Raw genomic sequence first — 16,814 nt, 5'->3', positions numbered from 1 at the left:
CAAGTGCTAATTAAGGTAGTAATTAAGTAGTTACTAAGCGTGAATCATTATTAATTAAGTCTTTGTTCATGCTTTATTAAGGCTAAATAAGGTGTAGTTATTATAAAGTGTTACCAGCCCGTTTGACGTTATAACGTGTTTCACTAGTAGGACCACGTCAACAACAACATAGTGCGAAGAAGTTTATTGATAATGTACGAAGCGGGGAGGAGATGTCTGGGTTGAGACTCTAGACTGGGGCTCCGTCTCAGTCTTCAGTTGGCCCAGCCGGGACAGGACCCCGCTTGTGACTAAAAGACGAACAAAGTAGGGTGTGGGAGGGTGGGGTCGAGTTCGCCGAGACAAACTGAGATGATGGGAAAGGCTGCTACGTACATACAGAATCCGTGTATCATTCGTTCATTCGTTTTTCAATATAAAACCAAAAATAAAAAAACGAAAAAACAACAGTTTTCTTCGTTATTTGTCTCCAAAACCAAAATGAAAAAACAGATAACGATTCGTTTTTTCAGTTTTCGATTTTGTGTTTAAATGAAGAATGGAAAAAACAGATAACGGCCGTTTCCCGTTTACATGACTTCTGTGACTGCGATGCCAGACTTTTGCACCGGGTACGGACTGAACCGGGACTGATCCAGGTCCGAGACCAGACCGAGACCAGAGCGGGACTGAGACCGGGACCAGACCGGGACCAGACCGGACTCGAGACTTTGACTCCGAGCTTTGACTCCGAGCCTCAGCTTCGAGCTCCGGCCCTGCCGTGGGCTCTGAGCCTCCGGTCTGGTCCCGGTCTGGTCCTGGTCTTGTCTCGGTCTCGGTCTCAGGCCCGCTCTGGTCCCGGTCTGGTCCCAGTCTCAGTAGCGCTCTGGTCCCGGTCTGGTCCCGGACCTGGTCCATTTGAACCAAAAGCTCTTAGTTTGATTCATTTTCGTTGGTGTGAATGCGTCAGTCGGAGGCTTTGCACCACCTCGGAACCAGCCGCGGTTCTTGAGCGCGGAGGACCAGAGCAGCTCTGTCCCGGTCTCAGTCCCGCTCTGGTCTCAGACCTGGATCAGTCCTGATTCAGTCCGTACCCGGTGCAAAAGTCCGGCATCGCAGTCACGGAAGTCACATAAAACGGGAAACGGCCGTTATCCGTTTTTTCCATTCTTCATTTAAACACAAAATCGAAAACTGAAAAAACGAATCGTTATCCGTTTTTTTCATTTTGGTTTTGGAGACAAATAACGAAGAAAACTGTTGTTTTTTCGTTTTCTTATTTTTGGTTTTATATTGAAAAACGAATGAACGAATGATACACGGATTATACAGGCTTCAGGGAAATTCGAGGCGTGGTCGAGGTGAGTTGTGGTTCGCTGGTGAGTGGAGAGGGCGGTTGAGGCACGGTCCTGCTCCTGAATCTCACTTACTCATATTAATACATTTAATGCAGCTTTGCACAAGTCTCACAGAAACAACACTTAAAACCGCATGGCTAAGTTGCATAAACTAAGCAGAGAAAAAAAAAAAACGCTCTTGTGCGCTGATGCAGTTCAGCTTCTGTCGGACTAAAGGACACGACTCAGTGGAATATGAGTGTTGTTTCTGTGACAGACGGGTGTGGATGCTGAAGGTGAGTCTGTTCTGTGTGTCGCGATGTTTTCAAAGATCAGATATGTGCAGGTTTCGCGCAGCTCTTTATGTTACAGTAACTGCGTTCACATGCAGCATGACGAAACCGGGACACTGATGTGCATGTAAACACTCTCACTGAGCGGTACAGTGTCTCCAAGGAGGAGCCAGAGCCCAAACTTGGACTGTGAGGCTGCAGCTCCAGTGTTTGTGTCAAACGCAGCTTCGTATCTACGCACAGAAACCTACATTCAGTTTGTCGATTAGAAATGAACGTAATCGACAAAATTCTTAATGATCAATTATCGATTAGTCGACTAATCATGCCCCTCCTGAGTCACAAACACATACCAAACTGAATTTGTGCAAAGAGCTGTATGACTTTCTTTAGGCAAAATTCACTTTTGCAAACACTGACGATTTAAACGATTAAATTTATTAAAAGTAGATTATTTGTTAGTGTCCCAACCACAAAAAAACTTATGTAATTTTTCTTCTTTGCTAAAAATGTTCCACAGTTTGGACTAAAACAATCAGAGTGAGTGTGACCGTACAGTGGCTTTAGAGCAGGGGTGGGCAAACTATGGCCCGGGGACCGTATGCGGCCCTTTAAACCTTTTAATCCGAACTGGAATAAATTACAATAATAAACCTTGTTGGTGTTTTATTTGTCATGCATTTCCGGCGTTTCCCAGTAGATGGCGCACTATATATACATTGAGTTGCGGCGTATTATGTTGGCCGCAATGCTTTATGGGAAAGTGTTCTTACAGGAGTTATTCGGACCATGAGTGAAGTAGTTGGTGCTTAAGATATAAGACTGTACTGGTTCCAGTTTGAGTTGGTTTAAATCGATCAAGGAAACCTGTGGATGTGTACAACATTTTGGAGTCAGGTTTTATCACACTCACAGGTGTGTGTCTGTGGTTGTTTGGCGTGAGCTTTGTTTTTAAGATGTTACCAGTCATATTCGAAAACGGTGAACTCACGATATACATTCACTCGTGTTGTGCAGTGGAACAGGTCTCAACAGTTTTATGTTCTGAATCTTTCACAGCAGTGATGAAACGTGTAGCGCGTCTGAAGTCCTAGATAAATGTGAATAAGAATGTAATGCAGGGGTGTCAAACTCATTTTGGTCCGGGGGCCGTATCCAACCGACTTTGATCCCAAAGGGGCCGGATCAAAAACTCATGTCATATAAACCCAAAAATAACAATAAGTTCAAATATTTGTGCAGAGAAACACAAATCTTTTACAGAAATCTTTGTGAATTGATGAACTCTTTCTTTTACAAAATATTATAATATTATGAACAACCTGAAACTTTAAGAAAAATGTAATTATAACACAATGTTTTAACATGAACGTGTTTAACATTAACTTGTATAAATAGGAATAAGTAAATTTTTGTTGTAAAATCCTGCACTCGGCTCCACTTTTCTCATGTTGGACATTTTTCTGATGAGGGTGTCACGGTCAACAGTCAAAACGATCGTCCTTTAAGAGCGTTTGGAAAGAGACAAGTCTTCATTTGTGCTGCTCTGGTGGGAGGGGCCACGTACAGAGACGCTGGAGACGCTGCTGTGATAAACACCACAGAAAATTAACAAGATTTTAATAAAAAATAGAATTAAAATATTTTAGTAGAAAATCAGCCGAGGGCCAGATTAAAGGTCTTGGAGGGCCGGATCTGGCCCCCGGGCCGCATGTTTGACACCTGTGATGCAATGAATCTGAGCTCTTAACACGTTATGTCCTGTCTTCTGTCCGGCCCTTCAGTCAAACTTTAGGACCCTATGTGGCCCGCGAGCCAGAAAGTTTGCCCACCCCTGCTTTAGAGTGTTGAACCTCAGCACCTTCTGGGATCCGACCTTAAGGGCCTCAAACCTCAGATCTAACTTGGGACGGTCCAACCACAGCTGTTAATTTGTCCGCTCATGTGTCTCTTAAACGCAGAAGACGTCTCCTCTCTGAACAAAACACATAACGTCTTTGATCTGAGATAAATAAGAGTTTAGTGAAGTGAGCCTGAAGTGATCCAAATCTGATTTTCTCGCCCCTATGCTCCTGTATCTGATCTTTTAATGACAGTCTGAACCACACAGATCTGATTTTTTCAAGTGTTTCCCAGGCCACTTACTCTATGTTCAGACTGCAGGGCTTAAGGCTCAATTCGGATTTTTTGTGAAATCCGATTTTTTTGCGATGTCGTTCACATTTCCGGTGAAACGTGACTTGTCTGTGATCTCCAGTGTGAACTTTAAACTCCCCAAAAGTGTCCCGCATGAGCACCGGAGGACACGACGACGTCACACACAGCGAGCGTGTTCAGAGTTTATGAAAGTCGCCTAAACTCTGGGCTCGTCTCCCAAAATCCGACTCAGTTGTTGTTGTAAAATGTTCAGGTTACACGTTCACGGTTGCTCCGTTTCTTTGAGTCTTTGACCTCCTTGTTTTTGTCTCGCAGGATCTTTATTTTTCGTTGCCGTTGGAGTCAGAACCGTCTGTAGCCGCGCTCGGACATTTCTTTGGCAGTCATTTAAAAAAACGCCCAATTCCGATAAGACTCCTCCAATTTGTCCTGAATACAGAGATCCCCCCCAAATATTAAAACACTCTTTAACCTCGTTTTCCCTCCATTGACGAGACTCTGAGCCTGACGTGTAGGTGGGATGAATGTGACCTGACCGTTCAGACTGAAGTCGCATGTCAAAAGATCGGATATGTATCGGTTTTAGGAGGAAATATCCAAGGTTACGTTCAGACTGCAGCCTGAAGTGACCCAAATCAGATTTTTTCGCCCCTATATCTGATCTTTTAATTAAAATTTTTTCAAATGTGACCCAGGACACTTGGATATGTGCTCCTGAAACCGATACATATCTGATCTTTTGACATGCGACTTCAGTCTAAACGGTCAGGTCACATTCATCCCACCTACACGTCAGGCTCAGAGTCTCGTCAATGGAGGGAAAGCGAGGTTAGAGAGCTTTATTCATATCTGGGGGGATCGCTGTGTTCAAGTCTTATCGGAACCAGGCGTTTTTTGAAATGATCGGCAAAGAAATGTCCGAGCCCGGGTACAGTCCATCCTGGCTCCAACGTCAACGAAAAATAAAGATCCTGCGAGACAAAACAAGGAGGATAAAGACTCAAACAAACGAAGCGGCCGTGGACGTGTAACCTGAACATTTTACCAACAACTGGACCGGATTTTGGGAGACGATCTCAGCGTTTAGGCGACTTCTGTAAACTCTGAGTGTGTGACTTCGTTGTGTCCTCCAATGCTCATGTGGGACACTTTTGGGGCGTTTAAAGTTCACACTGAAGATCACAAACAAGTCGCATTTAATTGGAAATGTGAACGACATTGCAAAAAAATACAAACTGAGCATTAAGCCCTGCAGTTTGAACAGAGCCTTAGTCCTCTGCATTATTTTTTCCCGTTTTCCCCAAATCAGCTTCAGTCTTTGTTTGTTTGGTCCCAGCATGTGTGGTTTTGGCTGGTCAGGTCTCTTATTGTTGTTGTTGTTGTTGTTGAAGTAGTAGCTGTACTTACTGTCGCGGGCCGAGGCGTCGCCTTTGTCCCCCTTCGGTCCAGGTTCCCCGGCAGTACCTGCACTCACACAGACATTACACTCACACTCAGAGCCTCATAGACCCTTAAGAGCCACGGCGAGAGATGGACCAAAGTAATTGAAGCAATATTAATCTTAGTTTTGTGGATAATATGTAAGATTGTTGAGAAATTCTTCTTGGTGGGGTAGATTTTAAAGTTCTTTCATTGGTTTATAAAGCTCTTAACGGTCTTTGTCCTGATCTGCTGTCATCATTCGTTCACACTAGTCTTTATTCGAGTCGTTTTCGTTGTGGGTGCAGTGTTCATTCACACTAATCCGATGGAAAACGGCTCCAGAGAAGGAACGATCTGGTGCCTCCAGCTCCCACGAATTCATCTGAGTGCAGATCTGGTCTGAAACGCTGGTCACAACGAAGTGCAGCACCGTGTCTGAAGTTGCAGCGGCCGATTTTGAGCCAAGGAACGTGGCGTGGTCTTTTCGTGGACCGACAACGAGGTTTGTTTAAACTGTTTTCCGCAATAGCATCACATGACCGATGTCACGAACCAAGAGAATCAGGAAGAAGCAAGTCACGGTGACGTGGTCCAATAAGGACGCGACTAGACTCCTGCATCAGAGTATCAGTGTTTTCAGGCGTCCACACGGTGCCGGATCAGATCTGTACTGTAGATGAATTCGTGGGAGCTGGAGGCACCAGATCGTTCCGTCTCTGGAGCCGTTTTCCATCGGATTAGTGTGAAAGAACACTGTATCCACAACGAAAACGACTCGAATATGTACTAGGCCTTAGACTCCATCGACGGATAAAATGACAAAACTAAAAAGGACCTACAGCTCTATAAAGGTTGAGCTTTGTACTTTTGCTGATGGAAACTAAATAAACACTAAACATAAAACAGATTAGATCTTAAAAGAATCTATGTATTCTAAATGTGGTTATAATATTGTACAGAAAGCGTAAAAAATGCATAAAGTGTTCACCGTTAATTCCTGGAGGACCAACAGGACCTGAAAACAAATACAGAAAACTTCTTAAAACTGTTTCATAGATTAAAATGTAAAATGTTTTATTATGACAATATATTATTAATGATTATTATTATTAGTCTGCTTTATTCATTGTTTAAAAGTCCTGTATTACACAAAATGAACTGTTGTTTCCTCCTCAAAATCAGACCTGGGTATCCGCAAATAGTTGCTAAAAAAGGCGGGTTTTAACGTTCTGGAATTTTACGGGCGAGTAGTGATCACACACGGGCGGGTCACGTGAATCAAATGAACAACGAACGGGAGAAAAATACTTGACGCGTGTCCAGGTCGTCCGTTTCCCTGGAAACACGAGCCACCTCCCGACTTTTCCCCAAACAATGGACCAGACTGAGAGAGACTTGAGTGTTTTTATTACATAAAAACCATCAGCGGAGATTGACTCGAAGTGTGTGCTCCTGGTTCAGTCCTGGTTTAGTCCTGGTTTAGAGCTGGTTTAGTCTTAAATCCTGGTTTAGTCCTAGTTTAGTCCTTAAATCCTGTTTTAGTCCTAGTTTAGATTTTGGTCCTTCAGTCCTGGTTTAGTCCTGGTTTAGACCTGGTTAAATCCTGGTTTAGACCTGGTTTAGACCCTTTTTAATCCTTACCTCTTGGTTTAGACCTGGTTTAATCCTTAAATCCTGGTTTAGTCCTGGTTCAATCTTGGTTTAGACCTGTTTACTCCTGGTTTAGACCTGCTTTAGACCTGGTTTAGTCCTGATTTAGACCTGGCGATCAGCTCTGCTGTTGCAGCGTGTATATATTTATAATCCACTAATGACATGGCATAAATTCAGTCCTGGTTCAGTCCTGGTTTAGTCGGACTAATGGGCTGACCCTGATTTATCACAAGCACGGGTGAGTAACGGGTGGAATATTAAAAGGTCCGGGCGGGTGCGGATTTAACTTTGATATAATCTGGGGTTAACGGGCGGGGGTGGTGCTGGACTGCGCGGGGTGCGGGTGTGGGCAGGTGCGGTGGAGGGTGTGGGCAGGTGCGGGGGTGGTGCTGGAGTGCGCGGGGGCGGGTGTTGGCAGGTGCGGGTCTCCACAAATGGACCCGTGCAGGACTCTGGAGGAAACAACATAATAAACAAACCTTTGGTTTAGGTCAGGTGTGTTTTACCTGGTGGTCCGGGTGGTCCGGCGTCTCCAGTGTCGCCCTTGTCTCCCTTTGGACCTGGGACTCCAGCGACCCCAGGATCTCCTTCACACACCACAACAGAAAACATGAGCAAACTGAACACGGCTGAATTTAAATCACAAAACAAAACACATGTGACAAATGTGGTGTAAAATCATGGCATCAGCAACCGTGATGTACCATGACGGACAAAACTCCTCTAATGCACACAGAGATTTTATGTGACAAATTTAAAAAAAAACGTATTACTGTATTTTTCGGACTATAAGTGTCACTTTTTTCATGGTTTGGGTGTTTCCGGTGCGACTTCTATATTAAAATGTTTTTGGTGAAGTGTGGAGAGGTTCTAGTCTTGTGTGTGAGTATCTGCTGCTCCTGTTCCTCCTGTACCACTGTCACTTGGCTCTACTGCGCATGTCTCCTGCAGAAAGAGCCTCTGTCCTGTCTGTATCATGTCAGTCGATCGCACCGTTACTTCTGCACCACTGAACAATTTAACATTTAAACAAACTTATAAAGACGACTGAGAAGACGGAACACAAATGCCCCCAGAAACAAAATCAGATTCTGCAGATTACAAACTGCAAGTCAGTGAAATCTGCAGCTGAAAACGGAAATCGAGCAGCAGAAAGAAAGTTTGGAGGTGAGAGAGAAACTTGTGACACCGGGAGGATGAACCATGAAACTTTCCTGAAGTCACTGGATGGATGGACAAAGCCTGGACTTCAGTGACACTGATACTGATAGATTGCCGATGGAGATTTCTAGGGGGACTAAAGACTGTGTACTGGGACGCTTCATCCAAACACTACTCCGGTCAGAGAATAAAACAGACACAGGAAAGGTATTTTGGAAGCTTTAATGTCCTATCTTCAATCTTTTAGCTGTTTGTTTGATTTCATCTGAACTATCCTTTCATCTGTCATAGACGCAGACTTAGATTAAGGTTGCACATGTCTCCTGCAGAAAGAGCCTCTGTCCTGCTGCAAGTCATGAAACATTCAGCCGAAAACGGAAATCGAGCAGCAGAAAGAAAGTTCGGAGTGAGAGAGAAACTTGTGACACCGGGAGGATGAACCATGAAACTTTCCTGAAGTCACTGGACGGATGGACAAAGCCTGGACTTCAGTGACACCGAAACCATCCTGTCGGGATTCAGAAAGACCCAATAATTCTAACTGGAACTGACGCTGAGTCTGACGACAGCGACGCAGAAGAGTTTGCGTCGCTCTGTTTACCTCCGGAGGTCGAGGCCGAGTTGTTCAGAAGTGACACCGAGGATGAAGAATTGAATGGATTTAGTGATTTGGAGTGAGATGGAGTTTGGTTAAACTTGTTCTGTTCTGTTGTTTATGTTATAGTTTATCTGAAGAACTGTTCATATGTGACGTTAACAGTCTGTTGTTCTCTCTTCTATTGTTATGACCAGAGGTGGGACCAAGTCTTTGTTTTGTAAGTCTCAAGTCTTTGACCTCAAGTCCGAGTCAAGTCACAGGTCAAATACAGGCAAGTCCAAGTCGAGTCTCAAATCACTGGTCCATAAGTCCAAGTCAAGTCCAAAACGTTCGCTTTGAGCCATTTCAAGTCTTTAAATCAAAGCTTTGATTTTTGTAATTTATATGATTTTTAAACCAAACAGCTGTAGAAATGTTCATTTTCCTTTTTACATGTATTGACAAGATCTTAGAGTGAATCTTTACAGTCAGAACACAAAGAATTCAGATTTAAAAGAGCTTCTCAAGTCCGAGTCAAGTCCCAAGTCACTGACCTTCAAGTCCCAATCGAGTCCCAAGTCTTAGTCCACTTTATCAAGTCAAGTCTCAAGTCCTAAAAATAGTGACTCAAGTCTGACTTGACTCCAGTTCACAACTTGAAAGCCCTCACCTCTGTTTTTTACTACAACTTGACTTTCAACAGGAAATGTCGGTTCCTGGTCTCTGATTTTATAAAATAAATTTCACCCAAAAAGTGCGACTTAAATATGTTTTTTTTTTCTTCATTATGTTTTTTTGTCTGGTGTGACTTATACTCCAGAGCGACTTATAGTCCAAAAAATACAGTATATTTACAACAGGTATTATCTCACCAAATTAAGACAAAACACTTTTGACAAATGTGCACAGACCTTTTTGTCCTGCCTCTCCTGCGTCACCTTTGGGGCCTGCAGTCAAAACACAGGGAAAAGTTATTTACATATAATTTGAAAACACCAAAAAAGCTCCTAAAGGGGAGAGTCTGGGTGTGTAAGGAACAGTGTGACTGGTCTAACCACACAAACCAAACACACACACACAAAAAAAAAAAGTAGTTTGAAGGTTTAGTTCCGAAGCCACATCAAAATAAAACCAGTGAATCCATGTAAACGTCAAGATGATCAGACCTGGTTCTCCGGGTTCTCCCTTTGCTCCAGGTCCTTGACCACCAGCAGAACCCGCGGGACCTAAAACACGAGACACAAACACAAAAAACGTGACGATTTTATTTGTATCAGAAAAATGTGTTTCGTGTGTGTAAATTTTGCTGAACTTTTAGACAAAATTTTCCCAGTGTGTAGGGGGACCGGGCGTTTCTATTTACCCAAAACAGCTCCAGTTTTGAGTTTTGTGTCTTCTGTCCAAGCAGATTTATACAAAACCAGTGATTTGTCCCAGTTTTATACCAGAAATATTTCTATTTTTGAGTAATTTGATACCCGCTTACAGTTTAAAAAAAAAAAAAAACATGACGATTTTCTTCAGATAAATCACGTAATTAAAACTATGGCTTAAAGCTGCATTGCGTAACTTTTCAATTGGGGGTCCGTCACCTTCTTGTTTCTATGGAAATCTCTCTGCTGTGTCTGGAATGTTCCGCAGTGTGACATTAAACAGCTCTACTTTACGTTTACTCAATTACAGGTGGTTTTAAAGCTCAAAAATACCTTTAAAAACCATCCAACAGACACTGAAAACGAACATTTGTGAGTAAAAACGCAGTCATAAAATGTAAAAAAAGATTAATTAAAGCTGCATTGTGTAACTTTCCAAATATCTTGACATTTATTCAATTACAGGTGGGTTTAAAGCGCAAAAATACCTAGAAAAACAACATTCTGACTGTGAGCGGGGTCGCCTCTCCACAGATCTGACCTGTAACTTGGTCCGGCTTGGTCTCAGGGAAGATGGAAAGGTTTAATGCCATACTGTGGAACATTCCAGACAAAGCGATAACATCTCCATGGAGAAAAGCGTTTGACGGACCCTCTACCAGAAAAGTGCCTATGATGTTCTGTTTTCTATATTTAAGATTTTAATGCAAATTTGACATTTTCTTCCCCCAGTTTGGTCAATTTTCAGGTTTTAAAATTGTATTTCTTGGTTGGAAATCATGACATCACGCTATAGGGAATTCCACAACTGTTACCTAGAAACCATCTTGTAAACTGGACAAAATCTCCTCCTACAGAGCTTTTGCACTACGGCCGGAAGTGCCGCGATGTAGGTTCACAAAACTCCTGGTTAATGTTTTTCTGTGGCAAAATATCTGTGTAAATGTGTCGTATTTTCCAGCAGTTTCATAAATCTGCCCCATCACCAAATCTTCAACCAACAAGCTCCACAAAGGATAAACATTCTAACATGAACAATTTATTATTATTTATTTAAGAATTTAGACGAAAACTTAAAGGAAGAACAATGACGACGAACAAAACGTGAATCATGAATCATGTTTACACGAGAACGCTTGTGGGTAAAAACGACAAAATATTTGATCAGAAGTGCCTTCTGTTTAGACGGTGACGGCGTTTTTGGGGTTTCAAAACGCTAAAATCTGAACCCAGCCTCCAGAGTGGAAAAGTTGAACACACTCCGCCGTAGCGTTTCTGTCTACACTGCCCAAGACGCAAAACTCTAGTCCGATCTGCTCACGTCGTGTACACGTTTATGTCACATACATCACCGCCTGGCATGCAAACACAATCGAATTCCACACACATTTGCGTCATCGTATGCACGCAGATTTCCTCCTGAAAACGCTCGACTAAACGCGGAATAAAAAGTGAAGACGCGACAGGCACTTTTGCGTCTTCTGTTCAGACCGTCAGCGTATAAACGTAGCCTAAAACAGATTCTAGAATTAAAGTTAAAAAATCTATTTCCTGATGTCAGTATTAACATAGACAGAGAGATTTTTGCAGTTCTGTAAACTGTGAACGTCTATAGCATTTAAACTGCACAAATCTCTGTGTCTATGTTAATATCGACATCATGAAATCGATTTTTAGTTAACAAGTTGCTTATTACGGAATCACTAATTACTTCTGTTTAATTCATGATCATAACATTAGTTTTGTTCATTGTGTCATTAAAGCGTCGTCGTTGTTTCCTTTAAGTTTTTGTCTTTCGTCTCTTGATAGTTGTGGATAAATTGTTCATGTTAGAATGTTTATCGTTTGTGGACCTTGTTGGTCGAAGATTTGGGCTACGTTTACACTGAAACGAATCACCGTATCACCGTATCGGAAACGATTTTCATCCAGACACGTCGTTTCTGTGTCCGCAAGTCTTCCCTGTCCACACAGCTTTGAGCACATTTGTTTACGTTTTACAGAAATTAAACTTAAAACCACATGACTCATTTGCATAAACTAAGTGCTGAAAAAACTCGCTCCTTGTGCGCTGATGTGGTTCAGCTTCTGTTGGACTAAAGGACACGACTCAGTGGAATATGAGTGTTCTTTCTGTGACAGAGGGGTGTTCTGCTGATGGTGAGTCTGTTCTGTGTTTCTGTCGAGTTGGAGATGGTTCATGTTAAACTTTTCAGAGATTATACGTCTGCAGGTCGTCCACACAGACACACGTTTATATGAATGGACAAATATTCTAGCCTCTTTGTCTACGTTCAGACTGCAGGGCTTAACGCTCAATTCAATTAAATTTTTTTTTTGAAATCCGATTTTTTTTGCGAGGTCGTTCACATTTCCAATTAAATGTGACTTGTATGTGACTCCAGTGTGAACATTAAACGGTCCCAAAAGTGTCCCACATGTGACACTGGAGACACGACGACGTCAACCGCAGCGAGCGTCTCTGTGTTTACAGAAGTTGTCCAAACATGGACGCAGCATCGAGCACCTGGAGATTTTAAAGTTCCTCTCGTACCGGAGCCAGAACATGAACAACTTACTTGTTTTAAGGAGGAGATTGAGAAGGAGAAGGACGAGGTTTTTTGGTCGTGGTGTTTTGTGGTTCAGTCCGTTGAAAGGAACGTGTGGATGTGGAGACGGAGCCAAGAGTGGTGAGTGGTGATGTGCTTCACTTCAGTGACACGGAGTTCATTAACAATTTTCACCTACTTCAGCGCAGAATAGTGACGTTTGTGTCTTGTTGATAACGTGTAGGTGGATGAATGCACTTTGACCGTTCACACTGAAGTCACATGTCAAAAGATCAGATATGTATCAGTTTCAGGAGCACATATCCAAGTGTCCTGGGTCACATTTGAAAAAATCGGATCTGTGTCGTTCAGACTGACATTAAAAGATCAGATACAGGAACATAGGGGCCAAAAAATCAGATTTGGGTCACTTCAGGCTGCAGTCTGAACGCAGCTTTAGTGTTCTGGTGGTGAATTACTTCGCGGTGCACAGATCTACATCAGATTATCAGTGTTTTCAGGCGTCCACACGGTGCCGGATCAGATCTGTACTCAGATGAATTCGTGGGAGCTGGAGGCACCAGATCGTTCCGTCTCTGGAGCCGTTTTCCATCGGATTAGTGTGAACGAACACTGCATCACAACGAAAACAACTCGAATACGAACTAGTGTGAACAGGACCTTGGTGATGGGGCAGATTAATGAAGCTGGTGGAAAATACGACACACATTTCCACAGATATTTCACCACAGAAAAGCATTAACCGGGAGTTACGTTTACTTCCGACTGTTGTGAAAAAGGTCTATGTACACAGAAATTATTATTTGACAAATACAAATATAATTATTTGAAATCACATTTAAAGTATCAGAAAAAATGTGTGTAAGTTTTGCTGAACTTTTGGACAAAATTCTCCCAGTGTGTAAGGGGACAAGACGTTCCTATTTACCCAAAACAGTCCCAATTTTGACTCCTATGTCTCCTGTCCCAGCAGATTTATACAAAACCAGTGATTTATCCCAGTTTTATACAAGAAATATCCCTATTTTTTAATAATTTGATACCCGCTTACAGTAAAAAAAATAAAATAAAAAAAAGAGGCAGAAATTTTCACTTGCTTATGTAAAATACAGAAAATCGAACGCTCTATTTTCTGTAATTTTCAACAAATTTTTCAGCTTGTCTTCGCAAACTGCTTCTTAATTTCTGTAAAACTATAATTTATATTTACAACAGGTATTATCCCACCAAATTAACCACAAATTAATGAATCATCAGAAACTGTCACGCGAACTTTTATCGCAAAGTCAGCAGAGTCAGCAGCTGACTCAGGCCTTTGAACAGGAACAGAAAGTGGTTTAGGTTTTATATTTATATTTATATTTTCTGACTCGACTTCATAATTTTGTCTTTTACAGAAGTGAAACCTCTGGGTGTTGTTTGGTTTTGTACTTGGAAGTGGAGCTTGTCCGGGGTGGGTAGAAAAGCCACAGAAATGATAAAAGTTGACCTTAAAATAACTTGAGGAGTTAATAATAGGCTGTGTCCAAAAGTCCACCCTAGTCCCGCTTCATTCACTACATAGGCCTGCGCTCACTCTTTAGCGCCCCCTACAGTGCGATTCGGACACGCAGCTCACGACATTCAGGCGACGTGACTCTGGCGTCTGGGTAGGGCTGAACGATCTGTCGTTTTGGACCGAAAATCGCGATCTCAGGGCCTGTTTATACAAGAACGCTTGAGGGTAAAAACGACAAAATATTTTATCGGAAGTGGAAGTTTCGTTTAGACGGTGACGGTGTTTTTGGGGCTTAAAGGTTGTATGGAGGATTTTTTTTTTTAGTTTCAAGTTCAGTGAAAGTTTAAAATACCAATACAGAGACGCAGCAGCCTTGTAATTATGATGACCAAAAAAAGAAAAGAATGAAAATCTATCAACCGTGGATGTAGTGAGGCCAGAGAAACATCAGCCAATAGAAAACGAGGCTCCCTCATTTTCTATTGGCTGTTAGGTTGTCAGTCAAACTCCTTCTGTTTTTAGTGTAATTGACTTGCCGGTGCACAGGGATTTCACGGTTTATGCAGCGGTTCTTAGAGGATTTTTTAAACTGTCGCTTCCTCGCAGTTCGCACAAAGTTTGTCGCGATGGCGGACGAGAATCCACGAGCAGTTCGCCGCTAAAGAAAGTCCGTTTTTGAGGTCGCTGAAAGAAGAAGAGAAGTGGAAAAGGAGCGAAGACAAACGGAGGTGATTCTTGGAGATTTCTTTCAGCGATTGCGCGAATGAAGCAGACGAAGGGTCTAAAAACTGACACGTTGGTCACTAAATTATTTCTAGACAAGTCACTTCAACGGTAATTCTGAACGTGCACTGGCTGTAAACAAACGTGATTTCTAGAGTAAAGAGGTGGGAGGAGATGTTTCTACTGAGGCTGTGGAGGAGGAAGGTGGTGTCACACATGCACAACGTTTGAAAAACGACTGTCGCTGTATTTCTTTTCCCTTAAAAAATCCTCTATACAACCTTTAAAAACGCAATAATCTGAAACCACCCTCCAGATTGGAAAAGTTGAATACGCTCCGCCGTAGCGTTTCCGTCTACACTAGAGTGACGAAATAACGTTTTTTCCCAGGACATGTCCGTTTTTCATGTACTGTCCTGGCCGTCTGGGTTTTTTTTTGGTTTTTTTTTTAATTGATGCAAATATCTGGGTTTTCATGATCTTTCACTGGGGACATTAAATTGAGCTTCTCTTGTGGCTCTCTGTAACTCAGAAGACGCGAGCAGACACAAACAGTCGGTCAGTCTTCAACATGTCGAAGCACAAATGCGCATTTAACGATGACTTGCACAAGAAATTCCCCGCTTTCCATCCTGGTCGGGACAAGTGGGAGGCCATGTGCACAGTATGCAACGCAGGCACAGCTTTTGCAAGGTGAGAGTAGCTCAATGTTGAGGCCCCACCCCCGGTAAGGTGTCCGGGTTTTCACAACGGAAATGTTGTCACCCTAGTCTACACCGCCCAAGACGCAAAACTCTGGTCAGATCTGCTCAGGTCGTGTACGTGTTTACGTCACATACATACAGTACACAGAAACACGTCACCATATGCACTCGTCTAAACGCGGAATAAAAAGTGAAGACACTGCGCCACTTTTGCATCTTCTGTTCAGACCGTCGTCATATAAACGTAGCCTCAGACAACATGATTTAGAGACCCTCAAAGCCATGTTTTTTTGCTATGCCCCTAAAGCCCAATTTAAGGGCAAAGTTTAGTTCTGCGTTGACTCAACACACATTTTCGCCGTTGCCTTGTTGCCATCAGTTTTGATTTATGAATCTGCGCAGAGGTCTGTGCGCCGCAAAGTGATTCACCGCCACAACGCGAGGAGGCGACTGTTTAAAGCTGGCGTCTGTGTAAAGTTTCACATGAACCATCTCCAACACGACAGAAGCACAGAACAGACTCACCATCAGCAGAACACCCCTCTGTCACAGAAAGAACACTCATATTCCACTGAGTCGTGTCCTTTAGTCCGACAGAAGCTGAACCACATCAGCGCACAAGGAGCGAGCGGAGGAATATGAGTGTTCTTTCTGTGACAGAGGGGTGTTCTGCTGATGGTGAGTCTGTTCTGTGTTTCTGTCGCGTTGGAGATGGTTCATGTGAAACTTTTCAGAGATTATACGTCTGCAGGTCAAATTTTGATTTAAAGTTACTTTTATTCAACCAGCAAGTTTTTTCTTGATTGGAAATGACACGGGCATCTCCCAGAAGATAATAAGACGATAATAATATCATAATAAAACTCTTCCCTGTCAGTGGGTGTCCAGTATTTGTCATCTTGGTCACTTTCTCGTACGCAGAGCTCCGCATAAGTGTTTGTTTCTGTAGCGATTCTGTCATACATCTCGTCTTGGAAAAAAAGGACTGAAATATTTCAAAGCAACATGATCATAATCGAGTATAAAATCCCGGATAGTTTGTTGGGATATCGCAGGACTCCATACAGACGCATCAGCGACATTCTCCCCTTTATAAGTTTCACTCTCCGAAAGTCCATCGTTACATCGAACAGCCTGTATTCCACTGAGTCATGTATTTTAATCCGACAGAAATTGAACCACATCAGCGACACAAGAGCTGTTTTTTTATCTTCACTTAGTTTATGCAAATTATTGATGCGGTTTTAAGTTTTGTTTCTGTGAGAGTTGAACAAAACTGAATTAAACACATTATAATGTCAAACGAGCTGATGTGGCTCTAGAGTCGTTACGGTTTATATGTCGTAAAGTTGAATTTATTTATGCAG

The 16,814-nt window shown here is 42.5% G+C and overlaps 1 protein-coding gene across 1 annotated transcript in view; it reads right to left on the bottom strand.

Moving 5' to 3' along the window:
* The window catches only part of marco (macrophage receptor with collagenous structure), a 56,479-nt gene that overhangs the window by 5,071 nt on the left and 34,594 nt on the right, over positions 1-16,814 (bottom strand). The window contains exons 8-12 of the mRNA XM_020940862.2: positions 9,746-9,805; positions 9,491-9,526; positions 7,348-7,428; positions 6,177-6,203; positions 5,174-5,230 (exon numbers count right to left, since the gene is read on the bottom strand). Coding sequence (XP_020796521.2) covers positions 5,174-5,230; positions 6,177-6,203; positions 7,348-7,428; positions 9,491-9,526; positions 9,746-9,805 — 261 coding nt within the window. The remainder of the gene's footprint in view (positions 1-5,173; positions 5,231-6,176; positions 6,204-7,347; positions 7,429-9,490; positions 9,527-9,745; positions 9,806-16,814) is intronic.

Source organism: Boleophthalmus pectinirostris, unplaced genomic scaffold, assembly GCF_026225935.1.
Source record: "Boleophthalmus pectinirostris isolate CB_2022bp ecotype Guang Dong unplaced genomic scaffold, ASM2622593v1 HiC_scaffold_1, whole genome shotgun sequence".
NCBI lineage: Eukaryota > Metazoa > Chordata > Actinopteri > Gobiiformes > Gobiidae > Boleophthalmus > Boleophthalmus pectinirostris.
The sequence above is the reverse complement of the archived record's forward strand: the minus strand, read 5'-3'. Positions and strand labels throughout refer to the sequence as shown.